The 24,271-nt window shown below is 37.5% G+C and overlaps 2 protein-coding genes across 4 annotated transcripts in view; one reads left to right on the top strand and one right to left on the bottom strand.

Moving 5' to 3' along the window:
- Window positions 1–842: 842 nt before the first annotated feature.
- On the top strand, window positions 843–11,287 carry LOC106178860 (uncharacterized). 2 transcript variants are annotated; one of them, XM_013562213.3, is made up of 6 exons: window positions 847–1,103; window positions 3,359–8,856; window positions 9,498–9,644; window positions 9,842–9,928; window positions 10,185–10,240; window positions 10,730–11,287. In XM_013562213.3, the coding sequence occupies exons 2-5, from the start codon at window positions 3,420–3,422 to the stop codon at window positions 10,202–10,204; spliced, it is 5,691 nt and encodes a 1,896-aa protein (XP_013417667.2). In that variant the 5' UTR covers window positions 847–1,103; window positions 3,359–3,419; the 3' UTR covers window positions 10,205–10,240; window positions 10,730–11,287. The 2 variants fall into 2 exon arrangements, with proteins under 2 accessions (XP_086874814.1, XP_013417667.2); XM_087018688.1 differs by lacking the exon at window positions 9,498–9,644 and having other exon boundaries at window positions 843–1,103.
- LOC106178862 (dynein axonemal heavy chain 8) overlaps window positions 10,774–24,271 on the bottom strand; it is a 72,317-nt gene continuing 58,819 nt past the window's right edge. For both annotated transcript variants that reach the window (XM_087018687.1, XM_087018686.1), the window contains 13 exons: window positions 20,017–20,135; window positions 19,076–19,278; window positions 18,787–18,860; window positions 18,520–18,672; window positions 17,944–18,099; window positions 17,584–17,700; window positions 14,465–14,566; window positions 14,053–14,213; window positions 13,534–13,690; window positions 13,220–13,372; window positions 12,660–12,849; window positions 12,211–12,332; window positions 10,774–11,914 (listed from right to left, as the gene is read on the bottom strand). In XM_087018687.1, the coding sequence (XP_086874813.1) occupies window positions 11,627–11,914; window positions 12,211–12,332; window positions 12,660–12,849; window positions 13,220–13,372; window positions 13,534–13,690; window positions 14,053–14,213; window positions 14,465–14,566; window positions 17,584–17,700; window positions 17,944–18,099; window positions 18,520–18,672; window positions 18,787–18,860; window positions 19,076–19,278; window positions 20,017–20,135 (1,995 nt within the window). In that variant the 3' untranslated portion in view covers window positions 10,774–11,626. The remainder of the gene's footprint in view (window positions 11,915–12,210; window positions 12,333–12,659; window positions 12,850–13,219; window positions 13,373–13,533; window positions 13,691–14,052; window positions 14,214–14,464; window positions 14,567–17,583; window positions 17,701–17,943; window positions 18,100–18,519; window positions 18,673–18,786; window positions 18,861–19,075; window positions 19,279–20,016; window positions 20,136–24,271) is intronic.

The following is a 24,271-nucleotide window of genomic DNA, read 5'->3' as shown; positions in this document are numbered from 1 at the left end:
TAATTAGTTGTCGATGCTGTTGATCACTATATTTTGATATATAATTCAATTAATTTAATGAGTGTCAAAACATAGAAGCACATTTAGATATATTTCCATGATTTGAGAAAGCCAGAGGGTGTTAAAGGAGCCTCTAAGTGGATATAAAACACGTAATGTGCACCAGTCGCGTGTTATGTACGAGTTACGTAATATATATATATAATCTTTAAAGGTTAATGAAAAGATCATTTATCAGGCGTGTTGGTGCAGGTAAAAGGTTTATCCCGACCCAGCAGGTCTGTCTTTATTGTGTTTAAAGAAAAGCGTTAAATGTGACAATTAGAACAAACACTAACCTTGCTGAGATTTAATAGCTGGAATTAGTACTTCACAATACGTCAAATAAACAGCGTGCCAATTATTTCATTACCAGTGCAAACGGTACAAAGCCGACAAAATAGTCCAGAATCCTGCTGTAAGGCAATATTAATTAACTTCTTTCCCAGCTCGCACACGAACGTTGCACTAAAACTGATAATGTCTTACGTGAATTTAGTGCAAGGAATGAAATAATCAAGAGAGTCAAATGTCTTGTGGACTAAATATAAAATCAAACCAGCGAGACTTCGAGGTTAGTCGGATAAGTAAAGTAGCATATTCTCATATTCTCTCTCATTATCAATATATATATATATATGATAATTACGACCAATACTGCTGCTTGGGATGGATGCTCAAACAGCACGAAATGTTTTTAACTACGAGACTGTAGCAGAGGCTACTGCAGCCTAGGATCAGCACCCCGTGTGAGGGGGTACATTCTCGCGAGTATGTGGCGGAGTAATTACAGGCGGCTACCTTTTCATCAAGTCTCCTGCTGTAATTACCTGTGGTGGGCAGTGGGTCAAGTGGCATTCAACCTGTGATGTATGAACTGATCGTGCCAGGATTTACAGAGAATACACGGCTGCACTGATCTCTCTCTCTCTCTCTCCAACGCTCGCTATGAGTATCAAGTTTGTGAACCGAGAATAATGTACGTATTGGGGAATGATCTAATGTCGTATGTATGCAGAGAATGTGGAGGAACAACGCTAACTGAGGGAGAAGGACCGTAGAAGGTTGGTATGCGATAGTTTTATAATGGAAGTATGAATGCTGACCTCAATACTGAAAACTCTATAAATCCTTATTTGAATCTCTCTCTCTCTCTCTCTCTCCGTGAATATTCGCGTGTGTACCGTTCATGGTGATGGGGGGGGGGGGGGGGGGGGGGCAGTCTATATTTTCCATAATTTTCCCCGTTTGTTTTCTGTTTTCTGCTCACAAAATTTTACGTCCACACGCAAACTTGTTATGCTCATGGGATTTCTTCAAGAATACGTTTACTGTATATTTGCATGAAATAGACGATTTATCTATTGTAGAGGGAGAAATCCTTGCATGCAGTTGTCTCATCACGTCCTCCAGAGAAAGCTAGGTACGCTCTCTCTTAGAGCTTTGCATAATCTTTTTTATGGACTGTATCCAGTTTAAATAGATGTCATATATCACGACAAGAAAGGATAGAAAATCCTCAACTGTTTCGTCCGTAGTCTCTTTTCCAGATTTCTTTTTGATTGTGAACCAATGTGAACAGTGAACCCAAGGGCCTGATTGATATTGTTTATACAAATGTGTCTGAATTGGACTTTGTTGAACTTGAGTTTAATATGCACTCGTTTTGGAACGTATGTTTCCCAAGGTGGTAAATGTCGCTGTCAAAAGAAAATTTTTATAAATGAATGTTAGGGAGATTTTGACTTCAGGTGAATCACGTAAACGCAAACAACCAAGGAAATTAAATTTCTGAGCTAATTTCTTTTGCTGATTTTTGGTGACAAATAACCGCTCTTAACCACAGATATGCTAATAAAGTTTGTCTATTTCACCTGCAAAATAACCAAGGAACACAGCGAATTATTTCTAACTCGACATGGAGGTACGGACGCCCCGTTGGGTAAGCCCGGAGAGATAGACGTGAAAATTAAATTATATTTAACACGAGACAAACTGGTTGAAACAATGAGCTAAATATATCAAAATTACATATCGTGACGTTTTTTCTATCTGGGCTTATCGTCTGGAATAATGATGGTTGATTTCACACAATGAGATATGTAAATCCAAGAAATAGGTTCGTTTAAAGTTACGACACATATTCTACCGATAAGTATGTATTAAACAATAGATCGATTCAATGGCCTGATAAAGCTGTGAGAGGAAATCTAATACTGACTCAATCACAACGCCGGCGTTATGAATTGGTGTAAGGTTAAGCAGGGAGGCTGTGACGCAGAGTAAATATCTTTTTAATTTGACCTTTTCATTTGCAACGCTCCATGAAATGCTCTTTGGTTTTTTTATATAAATCATTTTTCTTCACGACGTCTATTTTTCCACAGACCCCGGAAAAAAATCACAACAAAAATAGCCGAGTTAATTGATACCATATTAGAGGCATAGTTTAAATTTAGGAACGCGGAGCTGATTAGTATCAGCTTATCTCCACGCGCCATCCAAAGACGATTACAATCTATGACCAGACCTCTCTATTGTCTGTAATAAATTATTCATACTTATTTTTCACATGGTGATATGAAGAATTATCTTTTAGTATTATTCATAAGCTACAGACGGCATACGGTTGTCTTGATTCCAGATGTATTCATGATGAAGGTTTGATACACGTCTACAGTTCAACGCAAAATGAAATGCCACGTCGTCTCTGTTGCGTTTCGGGGACTTTCCTTTATTGGGAAATGAATTTTAATTTGACATAGTTGTTATTATAATCACCCCCCCCCCCTTCAGAGGAAAAAAAAACTCCAAAATAAACTGACAGCTTTCTTGCAGTACAAAAATTCCGTATGCTTATGACCGGGCAGAACACTCACTTTATTAGGTCACATTGCATAGGGATCCATTACATACCACAGGGTCTCCATGTGTGAAGGGAAGCAGAGAGAGTTTTTTTAAAACTGCAAACTTAAAAGTCTGCACCACATATGGGGAGACTAGTGAACTTACAGCAGAGAGACCATGCTGTAATAATAGTATGAGTTCATACATAATACTGCCATAAATATATCTGGTTTGAAACTTTTAAGGGTTGGATTATTGTGTCGATTTTAATACCATAATTTGTTAGATTATCTGGCAATTTGATTTTCAAGTTTTTAAAATGATCATTCGTTATTTTATTTATCGATACTGAATCACCTTTATGTGCAATCTGTTTCAGAGCTATTGTGTAGAAGGTCGCGTAAGACTTTACATAGAGTGTCTTAATTTTTCTCCGTTTAAATAGACTATATTACATTTTCTCTATTTCCAGTGATCCTGTAAATGATCCTGTAGATGAAACCAACATCTTGAGCCTCGAAACATCGCTAAACATGCACAGGCTGCGCGGGAAGAACGGCATTAACTCCGAGGCCATTTTAAAAATGGCCAAGTCAGAGAAAATGTTACTGGATCAAGCGTCCGTGAAAAATAAACTGTACGGCCTTAACGGAATCAACACGGACGTGTTAAAACGGCTAGCCAGTGTTCGACACTCAAATCCAGTCCCCATCAAAAAGGAGTTACCGAGTGTTGTCAAAAAGGAGGGCACAACCAAGGAAGAGGAGTCAGGAACGTCCATTCACCCCGACGCTGTGATTCTCCTAGGAACAACTCAGAATTTCTGCAATCTCTGCCAGTTTTCATCAACGGACATGTGCGACGTGTTGAAACATTTCAAAGATTGCCACCAAATCCTGAAATGCGGTGTTGATGGGTGCCGGTATTCCGCCGTTAGTAGGGCACGCATGGTGCTACACAAGTTAAACATGCACGGCTTGAAGTCGGACGGCATTGAAGACGGGTCTTTCAGGACTTTGGGCACTGAAGACTTAGATGGAATTGTTGAAGTTCCGGCACCCGCCTCTGGTCTCACCACCGGACCAAGCGTCGCTATGCCAACCATTAAGATAAAGACAGAACCCCCAGACAGTCAGGATGGAAATGTTTCCAAAGCCAACGTCAACACAGCGAACAAATCTTCAGAGGTGGCCGACAAAACGACAGAATTACAAAATGAGTTACCTTTGCAGATAGCATCTGTGACTTCACTGAGTATTAAGAAGGAGCCTAATGATTCTGAAATGGCGACGGATTTTAAGGCGGGCAATTCTAAAGATCAGTCGGATAAAACTCGTGATGGACTGTCTGAAACTCTTGATACCATCAAAGCACAGACAGTGGATGAGATCCCAGTGAATGTTAAACAAGAGCCTTCAGATAATTTCTATTATAGTGTCACTTCCCAAAAAGGCGTTCTTTCTGTTAACTTACCGAAAACTGATACTCTTCCTGTGCAGCATTCTCCAAATGATACTTTTCCAGACGGCTGCCAACCAAATGATATCCATGCAAGTCTTTCAGCAGAGAGTCCTCCTATCAAAACAATGAACACGGGCAGCGAGAACACGCCCATCAAGACCACGCCTACAGAGGATAATCCAACTGAGGCCACGCCCACCACGCCCATCAAACCACACCCACCGTCCACGCCCACTGTGACTGCGCTCATGACCGTACCCTCTCTCAGCGATCCCAAGGAAACACGCATCAAGGTGTCTCCAGTGAAGGACGTTTATCCGGACACGCCCTCAAAAGACGCCATCACAAGAAATACCTTTAAACAGGTATCTGTGAAATCAAGGAAACGTAGTACGTCACACAGTCCAAAGAAACTGAAGTTAGATTACAATGAAAGTGAATTTCGTTTTTGTCCGTGGGCCCGAGATGTCCAAGCGTGGAAGTATTCTCTTAGAAAAGGTTGGAGCAGGGCGGGCAATGGTCTGTTATCGCCGACATCAAACAGCAATGACGGTTTTCCGAGCTCACCACCTGCCCAGGACTCCATCGTTCGTGACACTCAAGGAGAAGATAAAACATTAAAAAGCGACGTCAATAATATTACTTCAAAAGAGAGTGAAGACTTGCATTCCGTCACAAAGAATGCCGATCTGAAGAACACAAGAAGAGAAAGAACTAAGAAATCAACGAAGATGAAAATTAAGCGAAAAAACAGGCATTTGCTTATTGTAAAATCCAAACGTAATAGCCCGAAAACCAAGAGGAAGACAAGGTTAAAGAATACCTCAAGAAAAAAGTGTAAACAAGTGCTCTCATTGAAATCAAAAGATAGCAAGTCAACCACAGTAACAAAGAACAACACTATAAACTCTGTTCAGTTAGGAAACGGAGATGTTAAATCAAAGAAGAGAGTGAAGACGTGTAGGGGAACACACGAGACTAGTGCCAGTGAACAAAACAACACAACTGGTGTACACCCGACGCCTGATAACACAGACAACGCTGACAAATATATCTGCAAACAAGTGCCACCGGTGGAGTCGCCAGAAATGGTGGAATGCAGGCAAAAGGAAACTGGTCAAGTTACAGCTCTGATGAATTCACCAGGAAGAGCTGGTGATGGCAGTGGTACATTGCTGCAGGAAAGTTTGCCAAACCTATCAGTGCCAATCACAAATACACACGTGAGAGAGGTTTTCAAACCAGTTGACAAGGAACATGAAGAGACACCGCTATTTTTTGACACAACAGAAATGATGGAGGTAGATAGTCATCAATATACCCAGGAAGATGCACATTGTATAGAATTACGAAACGATACTGATTGCAATTGCAATTTGGTTCATCATGAAAATGAGCATATGTTAGAAGAAAAAGATTGGCAGAATTTGGGAAACAACAACCAGGAATTTAACGTTGATGATGTCGCCAATGAAAATCCACTGCCCTTGGATAACAAAAACAAAGGGAGGGTAGGCAGTAGTGCAAGAGGATCCGAACAGGAGACATCTTTGACAAACTTACCCCATGAAAATAAAAGTGGGTGCGATTTATCTACTCTAGGACATGAGGCTGGAGTAGAAAAGTCTTCCCCGCAGGATCTGAAAACTGAGGCTCTTTGTGGTAAAAATGCAGACGTGAAAAATGAAAACAACTTATCATTGGATACAGTGAAAGATTTGGAAGTGCAGTCTACTCAAAAAGTGTCCCAAACTGTAAATTCGCCTGCAGGTACGTTGTCTGAAACAAATGAAAACGAATCCAAAGAAAACAGTGAACACGATGTTGAGAGCAAAACTTGCAGTTCAAAGTCTAATAACGAAGAAAATGAAAATGGCATTCTACCATCACTTGGCGATACAAAAGAAGCAATGGAACATGCTGGTGAGGAGATATCTAAGGAACTTCCTAACCTCTTGATATCACCTGGTATGACTAATAATGACTCTGATGATTTTAGTCAGAAAAGTGATGCCAAACCAAAATTGTCAGCAAACCAAGAACAAGGTATAAAGAAACAGTGTACAAATGTGGACAATAAAGCACAAGAAAAATCCCTGAATCAAGAAAAGAAACATAGTTGCATAGAACAGAATAATGAAATTGGTTCCAATGAGGACATAATATCAAAGTCAAAAGTAAAAACTGATAAGGAAAGAACTGACAAAGACTTGATTCAGTCAGAGACAAAACATAACACAAAGGAAAAAACTGAAGCAGCGATGAAGGCTGAAAATACAACCAATCCTAATGAACACTTACAAGTCACAGAAACCAAATGCCACAGGAGAGACAGTGGGCATAACACATCTATTGAAAAGTCACCCACGGACCGCGGAGCTAACAGGCACGCTAGTACATGTGGGAGCTCCCCGGACACCCCTACCAAGGTCAAGGCAAGGATGAAAAGTTATGTTGTCAAGGTAACCGATGATAGAGGTGAAGACCCCAGGAAGAGGAGACCTAGGAGGTGCAGTGACTTTGATATGAACAGAATGACACCATCGAGACAGAAAAGAACTTGGACAGATGACTTAAAAAACACCACTCACAAACAGAGCAGGAGTAATCCGTCTGTTCAGTCTGAAAAGAAAAAGGAGCAAAAAGCAGAATGTCCAATTGAAAAACTTAGGAGAAAGATCAAAGAGAGTAAAATATCACAAAGAAAGTATGAAGGAATGGCCTCAGCACAGATTCAACAGAAAGTCACATTGAGACTATCAGATCAAAAAGTTGAAATGAATATGAGAAAAATAGGTGATGACAAAAAACATGTCCAACCTAGTAAGTTGCTGGAACCAGAGTCCAAAAGTGTACAAGGAACAGTGAAAGAAGAGAAAGGGGATGAAGAGTTGAAACACCAAGTTAAGACACAGGAGACATGTGATACAGAGAAACAGCAATCTTCAGTAAGGCAACCAGAGGAACCAGTCTCTGACCCCAGTTCATCCATTCTTATACGAAGTGAAGCACAGATTGGTGTATCCTTAATAAAAAAGGACCACAACTTGAAAATTGTCCAAAGCTCACCTGAACAAGGACAAAACCCAGTAGGGGCAGGCAATGATAGTGGAGTTGATGATCAGAGTGAAATCCCACAGACTAGGGGTGGTCCTGTATTGGTCAAGGATCAAACAAAACCCATCCAACAGGAACAAGACCAGGCTTCATCACAGCCAGTAAACATATGTAAATCTAATGAACAGCTTGAAAATAAGTCTCCTATGGGTGAAGTTTCTGACAATCTTTCTGCCAACCTGAATAGTGAATGCAAATCAAATCACTCTGCAGTGTATGATCAGCAGCAAAATAGACCTGAAATTTCAAAAGGTGAAGCTAGTGCCGAAAAACAAGAACAGTGTGAAAACCTAGAGAAAAGCAGACTGCCCAAAGAGAAACCAGCTGAAGATTTAGAGAAATGTGAGCAGAATTGTTCCACACAGTTGGAAGTTCAAAGACCAACTGAAGGATTTCGACCAACCAGCCCACCTGCCATCTCCAGACAAGTTTTATGTTTGAGTGACTCAGCAACACAAGATAATTCCCAGAGTAACAGGAAACAACAGAAACCAGACACTAGTGAAGGGAAGCTGTTACTGACCAAGAATGGAGGGAAAGATAATGCACTGCCAGGAAAAAATGAATGTGAAAAAGCCGGTGTTGCACCCGTAAGAAACCAAGAAATGATGCAAGATGTGGACAGTCAAAGCCATGAAAAAATACAGACAGAAAGAATATCACCTTATGATGAACACAAAAACAGAAGAAAGAGAAAGCCTTCAAAAGCAGAAAAGAACGAACAGTCAAAAAGAAATCAAAATAATGAACAGGAGGGAGATACTCATAATCCACCAAAATCCAAAAGAAGATGTTATGATAGCAACTCAAAAGAACGAGAGAGATCCTCATCAACAGAGGTGAGGAAATCATTTGATGATACAAAATCAACTAAAAAATTCAAATCTGAGGGATTGAAGTATCAGAAGCACAATTCTCACTCAAAGTTTTCAGATTCACCAAATAAGACACTGTACGAGAAAAAAGTCGAACACAAATTCTACAAAGGAGAAAAGGGTTCCATGCAATACCATGAAAAACAAGAACACAAGTCATACAAAAAGCCTTATCTTCTTGAGTCCAAAGCAATAGACAAGGTACAAAGATTCAAATCAAAGGGCTCTTATTTTACATGGCATGACCAATCCAACATATTTGGCAGAGGACAGGGGAGAGGAAGAGGTAGGGGGAGAGGCAGAGGCCGAGGTAGAGGTCGAGGCCAGTTCTACAATAAATCAAGCTCAGGGAGGCAGCCTTATAGGAAAACTCTACTAGATAGAAATGGTGAATTTTATTCTGGTGATTATCAGCAAGATAACTGGGATCAAGGACGGCAGGAGGAGACTGATTTTACCTCCGATAACTTTGGAAATAACTGGGAATATGACAACAGGAATGGGACAAATGCTCAAGGTATGTGTGTAACGTTTATCTATGGAATAAAAGAGCACATTAAGTATGATCACATAGTACTTAAATCGATGGCACCATTCTCTAACATTTTCTCCTTTTCTCTCTCTCTTACACACCCTCATACTCTCACTCACTCTATTTCTCTCTCTAATAAATAATCTCATTCTTTCTCACTCACATTTCTTACAAACACCCTTTTTTTCTTTTACATGAAGCTGGGGCTAACATGATCACTTTTCCTTGGAACTCTGAGTAGCTCCAAATAACTGTTATCATAATATCATGGTTACCATGAAATTATTCATTAATCTGTAATGATCTGATTTTCAATCAATGGGCATGAAGTCTTGCATGCATGTTACATTCTTCTTTAAAATATAATTAACCCCTACTGGATTCAGTTCTTTATTTTTTGCAGAAAAAGTGATGTTTACACCAAATCAAAAAAAAAAAAAAAAAAAAAAGAAGTAAAATAAAATAAATAAAATGAATAAATAAGTAAGTAAAAAAAATGTTTTGTATGAATTCATTACTGTAGTAATATATGTATATTATATGCCCATGAAATGAAACTATGAACTGCCGTATTATAATTTGATTTCCTTTGGAGTCTTCTCAAACATCCTTCGTGTTCATTTCAGACTATGGGTATAATTCACAAATGGGACAGGGAGATTGCTATGGCAACAGTAACCAAGGGTCTTGGAATAACAGATGGCAGAATGAATCTTATTCACAGGAGTGGTCCAATAATAATAATAACAACAATAACTGGGGAAATAATCAAGGTAATTTCTCTTATATTTATAATAAACAAATGTTCCAATGACTTTTTGCTATTGACTATTAGATTTTAAAAACAATTATTTTTTTCTTATTATATTTTGACTAAAAATATTATACTGGCTAAAAGAGTGGGTGTTCCAGAGTGAATGCTTTTTCATCGTAACTTTATCTCATGTCAGTTTTTTCTGTGTATATTTAGGTTATGGATGTAATCAGTGGAATGGACATTCTCAGTCCCAACAATGGAACTCCAATGGTGGCTCCTGGCAGAGGGAACCAAACAATTGTACGTGGAATAATATGCAATATGAAAAAAGAAAAAAAAACACATTTTGCAGAAACCTTGTTAAATTTCTTTGAGTCATTTTTCCCTGGCAGGTCTTAGTTTTGAAATTCTCAAGTCATTGGCTGTCCTTATTATTTTTTGTATTAGTATTGTACTTATTATCTGTTACTTCTTTTCGAATTAATTTATTAAGAAGGTGCAAGTAAGCATCTTGTTGTGGCATTAAAGACTTAATAGTTTTAATTTCTTTTATCAGTTAGAAGATGGCAGAACTAAACACATCAGTGGTAACTTCTTCATGTGATATGCGTGGTAAGTTTGTTCAAAATAGTCCATACCAGTTGGCAAAGACCAGTTTTTCCTAAGTCACAAATAAAAACCTTTTGAAGTTGAAATTTAAAAGAACTCAATGTTGCATATTCTGTCTGTACACCATATCTTATACAAAGGATATCATACTAGTGTCAGGGATGTGACTTTTAGGGGGGGGGGGGGGGCCTGAAAATTGAAGCTGTTGTGCAATTATCCCAGAAAAGTTTAAAAATGGAAATCTAGAAAAAAGGAAAATCACTTACCTCTGGTCCATTGTTTATTATTAGGATATTACTGTTCTTGTTCAGTTATGGTTTACATATTTGATTATATTCTTTTTTCAAAAGTTGTTTTTGTAATAAAAATGTGAAATCAAGGAAGCATAACTTTCAGAAACCTTTTTTGTCCATATATACCAACTTATTTTGTAAAGCAGGATGGTCAACCTTAATTGTTCAAACATAAAAAAGTTATAATTATAATTTTCAGAACATCTCAGTTACATTAGCTGCAAAGGAATGATGCCAGTTTCCTGGACCTGAAGAACATCTTGTGCCTAATATTTGTGAAAACAAGTTCCCAGTGCCAAAAACAACAAAATAAACTTCCGCCTGTCCACCTTACTGAATATCAGACTTTTTGAGGCTGCAAATGTGTTTGGAACTACTTTCCTTTGGAATTTAGACTTTGTTAATTCTGTACCTTTAAGTTTTAAGAGCAATGCCAGGCAACAGAAAATGGAATATATTGTGCATACTGTACCCAAAGATGGGTATTTGGACAGATACATTGCCACAACAGTGATCTAGATAGACAAATCTAGATGTGACCCACCTGTCAAATTTTAATTTTCTTTATTTTGCATCACTTACGAAATGCTGATGTGACCTTCAGCAGTCATTATTATTCTAGATTGGCAGCATTATTAGTCTACATCTGAGATTAAACCTAAAGATACAACTGCCTAAATTGACAGGGAATGTTAAGTTTATTGAATTTCAAAAATTGTGGTGCATATATAGCACTCAATAAAGACTATATTTTTTATATTTAACAATTTATTGCTGAATATCAATTTAAAATACAATACAATATAGAAACATACAATCTAAAAAGTGTTTTTACCAGTCCTTTATGAAAAAATATTCATTAGTGTTTAATAAGGTATTTTATATTTTATTAAGAACAGCAACAAGTGTAAAATTCATTCTTAACATCAATATGTGCAGAAATACTTGGTATCTTTGAAGTCAAATTTCAAGGTGTTTCCATTCTCATTGTTCTATGAATTCTCTTGGATATAGTCTGTCCCTATATTTTTCTGACATCGTAACTGGAAAAAAAAAATGAGCAAACATCAACAAAAAACAAACAGCTGGAATAGGTTTACTTAATATCACAGAGAGCAGCCACACCTCTCAAGGTCCAGTGGTCTGGGCTGACGGCAGTACGCAGGACAATAAAAGTGATATAGGTGAGATCTGTGCGATGTGGCTTCTTATACACAGGACACTGGTACAGCTTGGGGTCCTTGGGGGCAGTGGAGTTGATGGCATACATGTGGACTACTGGCATCTGGACAAAGAGGACCTTGGGCTGGGAGTCTACCAGGCGGCAGTTCTTCCTGTCCCAGGCAGCACCATCCAAGTATAGGCCATAGATATAGACACCCTCCTGGGGATGAGAGATACAATGTCATCTGTTAGTGTGAACTCTGGTTAATATGTTTCTGGTTTCTTTATTAATGTATTTATTTTATTCAAATTTTCTTCATTCTGAATTTGTTATTCGGTCAACTGTAAAACTGTAAAATGACAAGTGTTACAAAATTTCGAACTCAATCAAAGCATTTCTACAGCTAACGAAATTCAGATAATTTCAGCAACTATTGTTACAGTACATATAACCACTGCATTTTTATCATGCAGCATGTTTTTATCTGAATAACAATAACTCATTAATGCACGTACAGAAGGAGCAGAGGTGACATCTTCCTTGAGATACTTGGTGACGTCATTGTGCAGTGTGACAGAGTCTAGAGCCCAGCCTTTGTGAGCTCTTGTTACTTCCTGTCTCATGGCTGTCAGGAAACCTGCAAGTATACAGGATTTATATTTATCAATTAAACAGGGCTAGCCTGCATTTCTTTAAGGTACGTGTAACTTCAGGATAATTAAGTATACAGGGTTATGTAGCCTGCATTTCGAGGTAAATTTAGGATTATCAAAAATACATGTTTCTGCTGTCTTGTTTATGGATGGCAGTTCACAATAATGAAACAACTATAAAACAAGCTCCCTTAAATAGGATGAAAAGCAATATGATATCAAAGCAAGTTCCATTTTTTTCCAATCATATTCTTTGCAATCAAAATGAAAACATCCCCACACTATTCTTCTGTATTGTACATTCCCCATACCCTGTGGATTGAAGAACCCTGTCATCCAGAAATACTTGGGTCTGCCCTCAAAGATCCATGTAAAGAACTGGTCATTTCTCTCCAGCATCTCAGTAAACCAGAAGCCCAGAGTGGTGGACTGCCAGGAGATCTTCCTCCACAGGGCTGGCACACGGGCATCATACATGTTGTCCAGGGCATCTCTCAGGTTCTAAGATGTGGTAGAAGTGAGATTACTGTGATGATATGATGAAGTATTATGACACTATATCATTAACACATTGGACATTAAGCTACATTGATGCACCTTACAAAACACTCACACTAATACTTCCATTTTTCTTTTACAGGGAAAGTTTATCTTTCCAATGATATTGGAACATATTTATTCATAATCTGGTTATGCTGACAAATTGTCCCTGTAACTTTCATCACACCCAATGTGATGTCTGATGGCATGTGTAAAAAGCTTCAAGTGGGCTGTAACCATAAGAATTCTAAATCATGATGTAAGTTTAGGAATAAGTCCTGATTATTTGGTTATCAGACAGGAAAATATAACCATGTTAAGTAATCTTTACCTCACTCATGATAATGGTACCCTCAATGGCCAGTTTCAGGTCTGAGAGAGTGGTGCGTACCACAGTGATCACCTTCTGCATGCGGTCTATCTCCTGTTTCAGGAAGATATTCAGAGGCTGCAAGATACCCATCTTCTTCAGTCTGTCTCTGACCTACAAATGAACAACATTCATTACAATATATTATTCTCATCAGAATATCAATGAGAAAAAAAAAAATCAAAGCTGTTCCAATAAGAGGCACAAAGAATAGAGAAGGACTAGCAGTATTCAGCATGTGAAGTAAAATAACTTTACTTAAAAGGTTACCATACCTCATGAGGCAGATAGTCCTGGGGTAACTTAGATAACATATCATCTGCCAGCTTGAAGACCACACTCTCCCTGGTCTCTCCACCTCCTCCCCCACCCTCCTTGGGCTGGATGTTCACTATGGTGTCTAGGACCTCCTTGGCTGTGTTACCCTGGTAACTGGAACATAATAATAAACATTAGCACAAGTACTTAAATAACCTTGTGAAATAAACCACTGATTATGGAGTATTGTTGGCATATTTTAAGTTCCCATTTTTGCTTGAAAACTGGTGCAAACTTCTCCATAAATTCCTCTTAATTATGAATTTTAAAGTAAGTGGCAAAACTTAGAAACTCATGAGAAATGCCTGATATCAAGCTTGCAAATAAATAAGATTTTAAACATTGTTCTAATGATTCTTTGTGGCAAAAAATTTTTCTCACGTCTTCATTTGATTTTTTTTTAACAGAGAGTTAAAAATAAAAGCAGTTCCCAAAGACATTACAAACTTGTGTTAATCAAACTTATCAGCACTTACGTGATATCTGCATTGGGGTGCAGACCAAAAGCTTCAGGTGAGTCCACTGTGGGGAGTTCTTCTATGAAGGCCAAATGTTGCTCCACAGTTTTACACTTGGGGATCTTATAGCCAATGTAGAACTGGAAGCTGTCACTGAACATTGCATCACAGAACCACACCTAAACAAATAGCAGAAGGATATTAAATTAAGGCCACACCCCAGTATTCTATGACTTGGTTAGATTTTACACTTTAATCCATTTCATTTCAACTCTTCTCAGACTTGACGTCATGTGAGCAAAGATGCATGTTATGTTAATTGCTGTTTAAGCCTGTCCGTAAAAGGCATATAAAAGGGCTTCTCAGGCAGATTGGACTAACAGTTGCAAATAATCACAATTTTTCATCTTTCAACACTAGGGTCAATCACCTTAGCAAATGTATTGAGGAGTCTCTTGTCATAATCATCGGTGACCCTCCCTCCATACTGTACTTCTCCCAGCATGTAACGGACTGTGTTCCAGGAGGGGCCCTGGGGAAAGACACATGATCATAATGACACCAACAAATGGAAAACAAATGGGGCTGTTGTTATAGAAATGCTGCCTGATAAGTTTATTATTATTTTAACTTGCATTTGGTGAATATAACCTGTTATAATCATACCACAAAAAATTGCAACAGCATGATGAGATGAAACTTTCTGGACAAGCATGTGAAATTAATTTCGAGACAAATTACCAAACTGGTAAACTAAACCTTTTTAAAGCATTTTTAAGAGAGATAATAGATATAATGCATGCAATTATTAAAACAAGGCAGCAAAGCTGTCAAATGTACAGACAAAAAACAGGAAATAACTATGCACAAAATAGGCTACTGTCAATTCTGATGCAAAAATACATTATGTTAAACTGCAAATTCAACATCAAATTTTAATTATCCTCAACAGGTAATACCAATGTAATTAAAATATGTGACAAGTTTACACTTTGAAAATGTATAACTTCCAGAAAAAGAAGTTCCTTAGACTGCTTTTCCAACTCAGACTGCATTTTAGTCCTGTATTTCTTTTTTGAAAGTTTGGCAATCATAAGTAACATGGTTTTCCCATAATGGTCATCATGGCAGCAGCACCCAAAATTGTGTTTTCTTCTATTCTGATGCAATATTACATAATAGTTTACAGCATAATAACTCAATTTTAATAATAAAATATACGTATCATGGATTTTCAGAAAATGTGACTAGCATGAGTCTTCAAGCCCGTGGAACTTCAAAGTCACACCTTGAAAATGCCAATATGTGAAAAATTAAATTTTCACAAAATAACTGTTTAACTGGCAGCAAGAATTACCAAACAGACTGTATTTCCTACTTTAACACTTTTTTAACATAAAACAAAATTAATAGGTTACTGCCATTTTTATAAGATCAACTAAGAAAATTGATGAGATGTGAAAAATATCAATAGAACAGTGTTAAATGTCCAATTTCTTCCATTCTGAGATTCTGAACATAGTGAATGATTGAATCCGACAAACTGCAATGATATGAGTTTATTTCCATTTTTGACACTTTATTACACAATACACGATAACAAGTTTACCATCATTTTTACATAATCAACTAACAATGTTGTAAAGATGCAGGAAATGTCAAACAAACACTTTTACGTATCTTATTACTTAAATAATAAGGCTATTAACATGCCTAAGAATTAAATCTGAGGAAATCTGAGGAAATGTGAAAAAACAGCATAACTTCTAAAATAATGCCCCGATTATGCTGATTTTCAAACTCAACCTGCGTTCTAGTAAGACTGACCATTCCTGTGAGTTTAATGACAATTGGGCTTACTGTTTTTCTTATATTGTGTTTACAGTGTTGCATATATGCTGAACAATGAAAAAACCGCATAACTACTAAAACAGTGGCCCGATCATGCTGATTTTCGAACTTGACCTGCGTTTTAGTAAGATTGATTATTCCTGTGAGTGTCATGACAACAGGCCTAACGGTTTTCCTTAACATGTGTTTACAAGGTTGCATATATGCTGAAAAGTGAAAAAACAGCATAACTTCTACAATAATGGCCCGATCATGCTGATTTTCGAACTTGACCTGCATTTTATGAATATTCATCAGCTCTGTAAATATAAAGCCAAAAAGTAAAACTGCCTTCCACTTATCGTGTTTACAAGGAAAGTGCACGGCGACGGCATCGGCGACGGCGACGACAGACGCAGGTGATGGCAATATGTACAGACACATCTGTGTCTGTACATAAAAATGCCAAAATGTAAACAAGACAGCACTGTTCTGAAATGGGTTTATTTCCATTTTTAACACTATTTTAACATAAAACAAAATAAACATTTTACTGCCATTTTTATATGACCAATGAAGAAAATTGATGAGATGGGAAAAGTATCAATAGAACAGTGTTAAATGTCCAACTTCCTCCATTCTGAGATTCTGAACATAGTGGATGAATGCATCTGACAAACTGCAATGATATGAGTTTATTTCCATTTTTGACACTTTATTACACAATACACAATAACAAGTTTACCATCATTTTTACATAATCAGCTAAAAATGTTGTAAAGATGCAGGAAATATCAAACAAACACTTTTACATTTCTTATTAGTTCAATTATGAGACTGTTAACATGCCTAAGAATTGAATCTGAGGAATTGTGAAAAAACAGCATAACTCCTAAAATAATGGCCCGATTATACTGATTTTTGAACTCAACCTGCATTTTAGTAAGATTGACCACTCCTGTGAGTACAATGACAATTGGCCAATCTGTTTTTCTTATATTGTGTTTACGGTGTTGCATATATGCTGAAAAAAGTGAAAAAAAAGCATAACTTCCCTAAAAATTACCCAATCATGCTGATTTTCGAACTTGACCGGCGAATTATGAATATTCATCAGTTCTGTAAGTTTCAAACCAAAATGTAATACAGATTTTCACTTATCGTGTTTACGGTGTTGCATATATGCTGAAAAAAGTGAAAAAAAAGCACAACTTCCCTAAAAATTACCCGATCATGCTGATTTTCGAACTTAACCGGCGTATTATGAATATTCATCAGTACTGTAAGTTTCAAGCCAAAATGTAATACAGTTTTTCACTTATCGTGTTTACGGTGTTGCATATATGCTGAAAAAAGTGAAAAAAAAGCATAACTTTCCTAAAAATGACCCGATCATGCTGATTTTCGAACTTAACTGGCGTATTATGAATATTCATCAGTACTGTAAGTTTCAAGCCAAAATGTAATACAGTTTTTCACTTATCGTGTTTACGGTGTTGCATATATGCTGAAAAAAGTGAAAAAAAAAGCATAACTTCCCTAAAAATGGCCCGATCATGCTGATTTTCGAACTTGACCTGCCTATTTTGAATATTCATCAGTTCATCTGTGTCTGTACATAAAAATAATAAAAAGAAAACTGGGCTTATGAACCAGAGCATAACTCCTACTCATCCACCATTTAATAAATAAATAAATAAATAATCTACAAATCCTTACCTTCTTGACGTCCATGTCATCCAAATGGTTCTGGATAAACTGCACACTGGCAGTCAAGTCAGCAGAGTTGAACTCATATGGAATGTTCCAGCCAAGAGGACCAAACTTACGACGCTCCTGGAATGTAGAGATTACATATACAGACACAAGTCTGCTGGTGATCATCAAGAAAACAAAATGTTACTAAGACCCATTTCTATAGACGTACACCATCGGACTATGTACGTGTATCAATCCAATTCCACGAGGACTCAATATATACTCAAGGATATATACATCAAACTAGAATATTGTATCAGACTATTAGATTTAACTGTAAGACTAGTTGCTGTCTTCAGACCTGTCTTAATGTAGTCTTACCTGTACCACAGTGTGTAGGAAGGAGACAGTGTACAGCATAGGTTTCCACTGAGGCATACTGCTGATATCCAGGAAATCCTGGGAGAAAGCGACATAGGTCCTCATCAAACCAGCCTTGATACCCTGGGGTGGCTCATTGGTAAATTTGATGGAAGCCTAACTCATGGAATCACAGAAAACAGGGGTGATATCATTGCATTCACTTTTGTTTTCTTTATTTCTTTTTAGTTTTTGCAAAATTGCAGATATACAGAGATGAATTAAGGTAGTTCTTAAAAAATAAATCCTGAAAATGGTGCAGAAGGCAAGCAAGCATGCAGCTCTACATTTGCTGTATGGTGGTCTGGGATCATAAGTACAACACCCAAACATCCCTTTTTATGGATAAAGACTTCAATATCTCTCACCATATGTAAATTAAACTGTTGGAAAGTGAAACAGAACTCACATAGGTCCTCATCAGACCAGCCTTGATAAAAAGGTCATGGGTTTGATGATTGAACATATATTACACACATATATAACTGAAGTTGATGAGGAACTTGTCATAAACTTAAACAACACTGCCAAACACACCTGTAGTAAACTAATGGGAAACTTGTCATGGACCTCTGTAGTAATCCACACCCTGAAGCCCTCATGGATAGTCTCTGTGTCAGTCAGTGTCTCCAGGAGTTCATCCATAAATTCCAGACCCAAGTGACAGTTCTGAAGCAGTGCCCAGCCTCCCTGGAATGAAGCAAAGCAAAAGGTATATCTTGGCAACTAGTGCCTAATGCAATTGCTCATGTCCCAAGGCAAACTTTAAAATCTAAATACTTAAACATAAAACTGTCTACTTACTGACTGCATAAACAAGGCCACCAGTTTCCTGGCGTGTACCTCCTGACCCTGACCCATGGAGATGGCTCTGCATTCTGAAGTTATAATGACATACTCAATCAACAACATGTACATTCATAATATTAATTAATATACTGAAAATATTTTTTACTTTATGAAAGATGATTTTGCTAAAGGAAAATAATTTTGAAAGAAAAAATATATGAGAAGGTTAATTATTAAATATTTGTGTTGAGAAATGTCTTCATTACTGACCAGCATATATGGTTTCTTATTAAGAATTACTGACCAGTATGCAGTTTCTTAGCCAGCCCCTCAATCTGGTTGGTGGGGTCAGAGCCCATGGACAGGAGACAGATGAGAGGTGTCCTGGGGTCACTTTCCCCCCAGGTGGCCTCTAGGTTCAGGATGACAGGATCTGCATATCTCTTCCCCATAGAGTCAGCTATGTACTTCCTGGCCTGGGCCATAGTACGGTCTGGACACCAGGACCTGTGAATATTATATATCACAATATAGAGTCAGCTATGTACTTCCTGGCCTGGGCCATAGTACGGTCTGGACACCAGGACCTGTGAATATTATATATCACAATATAGAGTCAGCTATGTACTTCCTGGCCTGGGCCATAGTACGGTCTGGACACCAGGACCTGTGAATATTATATATCACAATATAGAGTCAGCTATGTACTTCCTGGCCTGGGCCATAGTACGGTCTGGACACCAGGACCTGTGAATATTATATATCACAATATAGAGTCAGCTATGTACTTCCTGGCCTGGGCCATAGTACGGTCTGGACACCAGGACCTGTGAATATTATATATCACAATATAGAGTCAGCTATGTACTTCCTGGCCTGGGCCATAGTGCGGTCTGGACACCAGGACCTGTGAATATTATATTAGAACAATTATATATTGTATGTAATTAAATATCATCCCTGCCAACATACAACAGACCAATTAGACTTAAAGATTAACTATAGCATATGCAGCCCATATACAAACAATTAAATCCATATTACGTACAAAAAACTTCACAAAAGAAAGTGAATAGGCAAAGATTACTACTACTTCAGCATATATTGAAATGTAGGAATAGTAAGACCGAAGAAGCTAAACCCATGCTAAAATCTTCGAGAAGACACAGATATACTTCTCAATATATTGAGATACAAGAAATGCCACATGTTTGTTGTATAGTAAAGTAAGACTGACCAAGCTACCTTATAAGCAGCAGTTTCCTAAAGGTGTCCAGTGCGCTGGAGTAGCCATCTGGTATCACTGTCTCCTCTGGGGCATCAGAATCAAACCATGTCTTCCATGACTTCTCATTGCCTGGTATCTGAGGTGTTTATATATAACGTAGTAGTAGTAGTAGGCAATTGTCATCTTTATGGCCTTTTAAACTTATAGTAACAACAAGGCAGCAAAGCTGTCAAATGTACAGACAAAAAACAGAAAATAAAGATGCAAAAAAGGTCATTTTGTTAATTTTGATGCAATAATAAATAATGCTTATAATAGCACTGTCAGTCAACACTGAATTTTATAATCATGCACAACAGGTAAAATGGTCAATAACATGAGCGGACCCAGAGATATTCTCTGACAGTATTCCAAAGTATCTATTTTGATCCATCCTCCATTTTGATGGTCTTCCAACAGAAGAAAAAATAGATACCAGGCAATATAAACTTAATAACCTGACTGTCTTCCGGAAGTCCCAGAAGATGGTCTCAATCTACCCTTTCAATAAGATTACAGTTTCAGGACCATGAGAGTTCAAATTCACATGATGTAAGTCTCAATATTTGAAAAATGATGACAGTGCATAAAATAATATTACATAAGTAACATAATGTTTAAAGACATAAAAAACAATACAACTGCTTATGTGGAAAAACAGAAATGTCAGAGTCTCAGGCGGATGAGAGTTTAAAGTCACAAATGCAAGTGTTTGAGAAAAAATTATAAAGGAAAACATAACAAAACTAGAAAAGCACTCCAAGAGTGCAGACCTCTGCCAAGGTAGCAATTGTTGATTATTATTGATTTTTGTCCTCTTTGGCCCACTTCTGACAGTTCCTGAAAATTTCAGCAAAATCGGTCCATAACTTTTTGAGTTATGTTGATGACAAACAGGGGTGAAAATATAACCTCCTTGGCAGAGGTAAATAAATATAATTCCAATGAAGCTGCTATTCAAACTTTTAATCTTTCAGTTTGATATATATATATATATATATATATATATATATATATATATATATATATATATATATATATATATATATATATATATATATTTTTATATATATATATTTATATATATATATATTAAAAACTTATTTGCAATATTAAACAAAACTTACCTGCATAATTATCACTGCTTCCTTATTATTAATCTAGCAGAGAGCTTAACCTATGGGAGTTTACAGGGAAATATCAACAAGTGTGCTTTATGTAATCTCAAATCACAAGTGTGCTTTATGATGAGATTTCAAGATGGCCGACTGATCTGAGAGGATGCAAAGAGCTCTCTAAAAGTTATACCAAAATACCTATACCAGCTACTAATATGCAACTGAATCATCAGCTTCCTTATTATTAGCTACTAATATGCAACTGAATCATCAGCTTCCTTATTATTAATCTAGCAGAGAGCTTAACCTATGGGAGTTTACAGGGAAATATCAACAAGTGTGCTTTATGTAATCTCAAATCACAAGTGTGCTTTATGATGAGATTTCAAGATGGCCGACTGATCTGAGAGGATGCAAAGAGCTCTCTAAAAGTTATACCAAAATACCTATACCAGCTACTAATATGCAACTGAATCAAGGTGAAGATTGTTTTTAAATTCAAAGGCATACCACTGGATCAAACATTTAAGGCAAAGCTTATGTGAAAAGACTAAATTCTGGAAAAGACTTTCAAGGAGCAAACAGACAGTCTCAACAAAGATGGAGGACAATCACTACACTAAGCTAGGAGTGAAGCCTAATGCTACTGCTGAAGAGATAAGGGATGCATTCACCTCAAAGGCAAGTAACCTGAATGAGTTCAATGGAAATACTCAAATCTTACTCCAAGAATATAGTGAAGCTTACCACAAACTGATTAATCCAAAATCCAGACTAGTATATGACCAGGAAAATAGGATTGAATCAGATTATGACTATCAAGACGAGTACTATGGTCCTAATATTGTCTCCACAACCCACAATGCCCAATGTGCCATAGTTGGAATCAGTACTGTGCCCTTAGTGAAAAAGTGGTTTGAAGCTTGCAAATCATACCACAAACAAGCCACGGAAGATGTTGTCAATTCAGGATCAGGCTCACAACTCAAATTTCCCTATATCGGCTCTATGGGATCTAAACTAGGACATGTTTCTCTAACTTTCTACAGTACAGCCAAATCCAAGAAAATACATATCCAAGGAGCAGCTTATATGCTTTGGCTCGCAAATGACTATCCAAAAATTGCAATGCTCATATCAACACCCAAAAAGATCCAGCCAGCAGTGGCAGCCAGCCAGACAGTAGTGCAAACTGAAATCACAGAAATTACCAGTAAATCAGCAGAAGAATTTGATACAGCAATACTAGATAACAGTCAAACTGAGCTTAAAAAACCAACAAAGCCTCGCCATTCCTCAACTCCCAAAGGATTCAAAACAGGCAAACTTTATTCTAGTCCCAAAAACATGAAATCAGAGAGAGAAATTTGCAAAATACAAGAAACTCTTCAAACAATTGAAAACCAGTACTCAGTATTAATGCTTAAAACTGCAGATAAAGAGAGACAGGATACAAAGAATAGCAATGAAAAGTTACAAGCCATAGAGGAGCAGCTTACTGGGCTAACTACAGTCAATGCAGAGCAATACAAAGACTTGAAAGACACCCTGACCCGCTTAACAGCCCAATTAACAACATTATCAGATCAAGTGGGGAAGCTTGGCTGCCAGCTTACTGCAAAACAAACAACAAGTGTGAATGAAGGGACCCAATGTGCCTTTATTCCCACCATCACTGCAACATCAGATACTGGAACTCAGTGTGATATACCTCCTCCCCAATCACCAACAACAAACTGTGGAGTACAATGCATCATAGATGTGACAGATAATTGCACCTCGCCACAAGCACCTGCAGAGATGCCTCTCCCAAACAATGGACCAGGTAACAAGGAGTCACAGATATCAGAAACTACAGGTAACCTATTGATGAAGCCCACCCCTCTACCTGTGCTAACCAGCATCAAACTAAATCACGTAGAGACCAGCAACATGACATGTTCACCTGTGTCCACGATACAGGTGGGAGAAGAGGATCCCCTACCATCCTCTACTAACACCATACCCTCTAGTGGAGCTGCACAAAACAAATCTTTCCCACCCAAGGGTAAAGTAACTGAGACTTTGGATGTACAACCTCAAATCACCACAACCCCCACAAACAGTGATGGCACTAGTATCCAATACCCTTTGAACACTGAAAAAGGCCCTGGACATACAAGATGGAATATTAAAATCAACACAGGACCCCTTGATAATGCAATAGTATCTAGCTCAATTGGAAAGGGACTCAATGCTAACAAAATTTTCCCTGGGACCAATAGCCATTGTTTTGCTTTGAGTGGTGGACAAATATCAGATGCAAAGGCAGTGATCGAGGAGAGCAACTGGGGCAGTCCAAAAACCATTTCTCTTATAATTGGATCAAACAACATCCAAAAACAACAACCACGTGAAACTTGTGACGAATTGAAGAGCTTGATTACAAGTGTTAAGCAGAAATATCCTGACACTGAAATTATAGTCAGCAACATACTACCTCGGTGGGGTAACTGGTCATTCAACAAAAAAGCTCAGGAAACAAACACTCTCACCCAAAGATATTGTCAATCATTGGAAAATGTTACCTACATCCAGAACACTGACATCACTGACAAGCGGTGGCTATTTAGCCATGATGGAATTCACCTGAACTTTAAAGGGACAATATCGCTTGCTCGCAACATCAAACAAGCTGCCAGACACACACCTCGCCGTACCTTTCCTGCCCATCATGTACACCAACATCGGCGTAACAATGACATTCATCAGCCACAGCCAGTGCCACAGAAGGATAGCAATATTGGTAACGAACTTAAAATGCTGAGAGACTGCTTAATCAAACTAGAGCATAAGCTAAGGTAATTCTTTTCCAAAGCTAGTTATATGATCACTCACAAGTACAGTAAAGAACTACAAATATCCAGTGGATGCCATATGTAAGTAATAGTCATTATTAGTATTCATTACTTTGAAAGAAAGACTAATAGTCACAACCTATAAAATGAAAGAGTTATAAGTTATTGCAAACATTCTCACTATAGCTTACTACTTATATTCTAAATATACACACAATGGTTATGTTTACTAATTACTTTCCTACTGAAAATAATATAAGGAAAGTGTCTGTAAAAAT

Source organism: Lingula anatina, chromosome 7, assembly GCF_051362555.1.
Source record: "Lingula anatina isolate TDL-2025a chromosome 7, LinAna3.0, whole genome shotgun sequence".
NCBI lineage: Eukaryota > Metazoa > Brachiopoda > Lingulata > Lingulida > Lingulidae > Lingula > Lingula anatina.
This window is presented reverse-complemented; position numbering and strand designations above follow the sequence as displayed.

Coding starts and splice junctions, on each gene's coding strand:
- LOC106178860 (XM_013562213.3), top strand. CDS start 3,420: ATGCACAGGCTGCGCGGGAAGAACGGCATTAACTCCGAGGCCATTTTA. Junction 8,857..9,497: donor GAATGGGACAAATGCTCAAG/GTATGTGTGTAA, acceptor TGTTCATTTCAG/ACTATGGGTATAATTCACAA. Junction 9,929..10,184: donor GCAGAGGGAACCAAACAATT/GTACGTGGAATA, acceptor TTCTTTTATCAG/TTAGAAGATGGCAGAACTAA.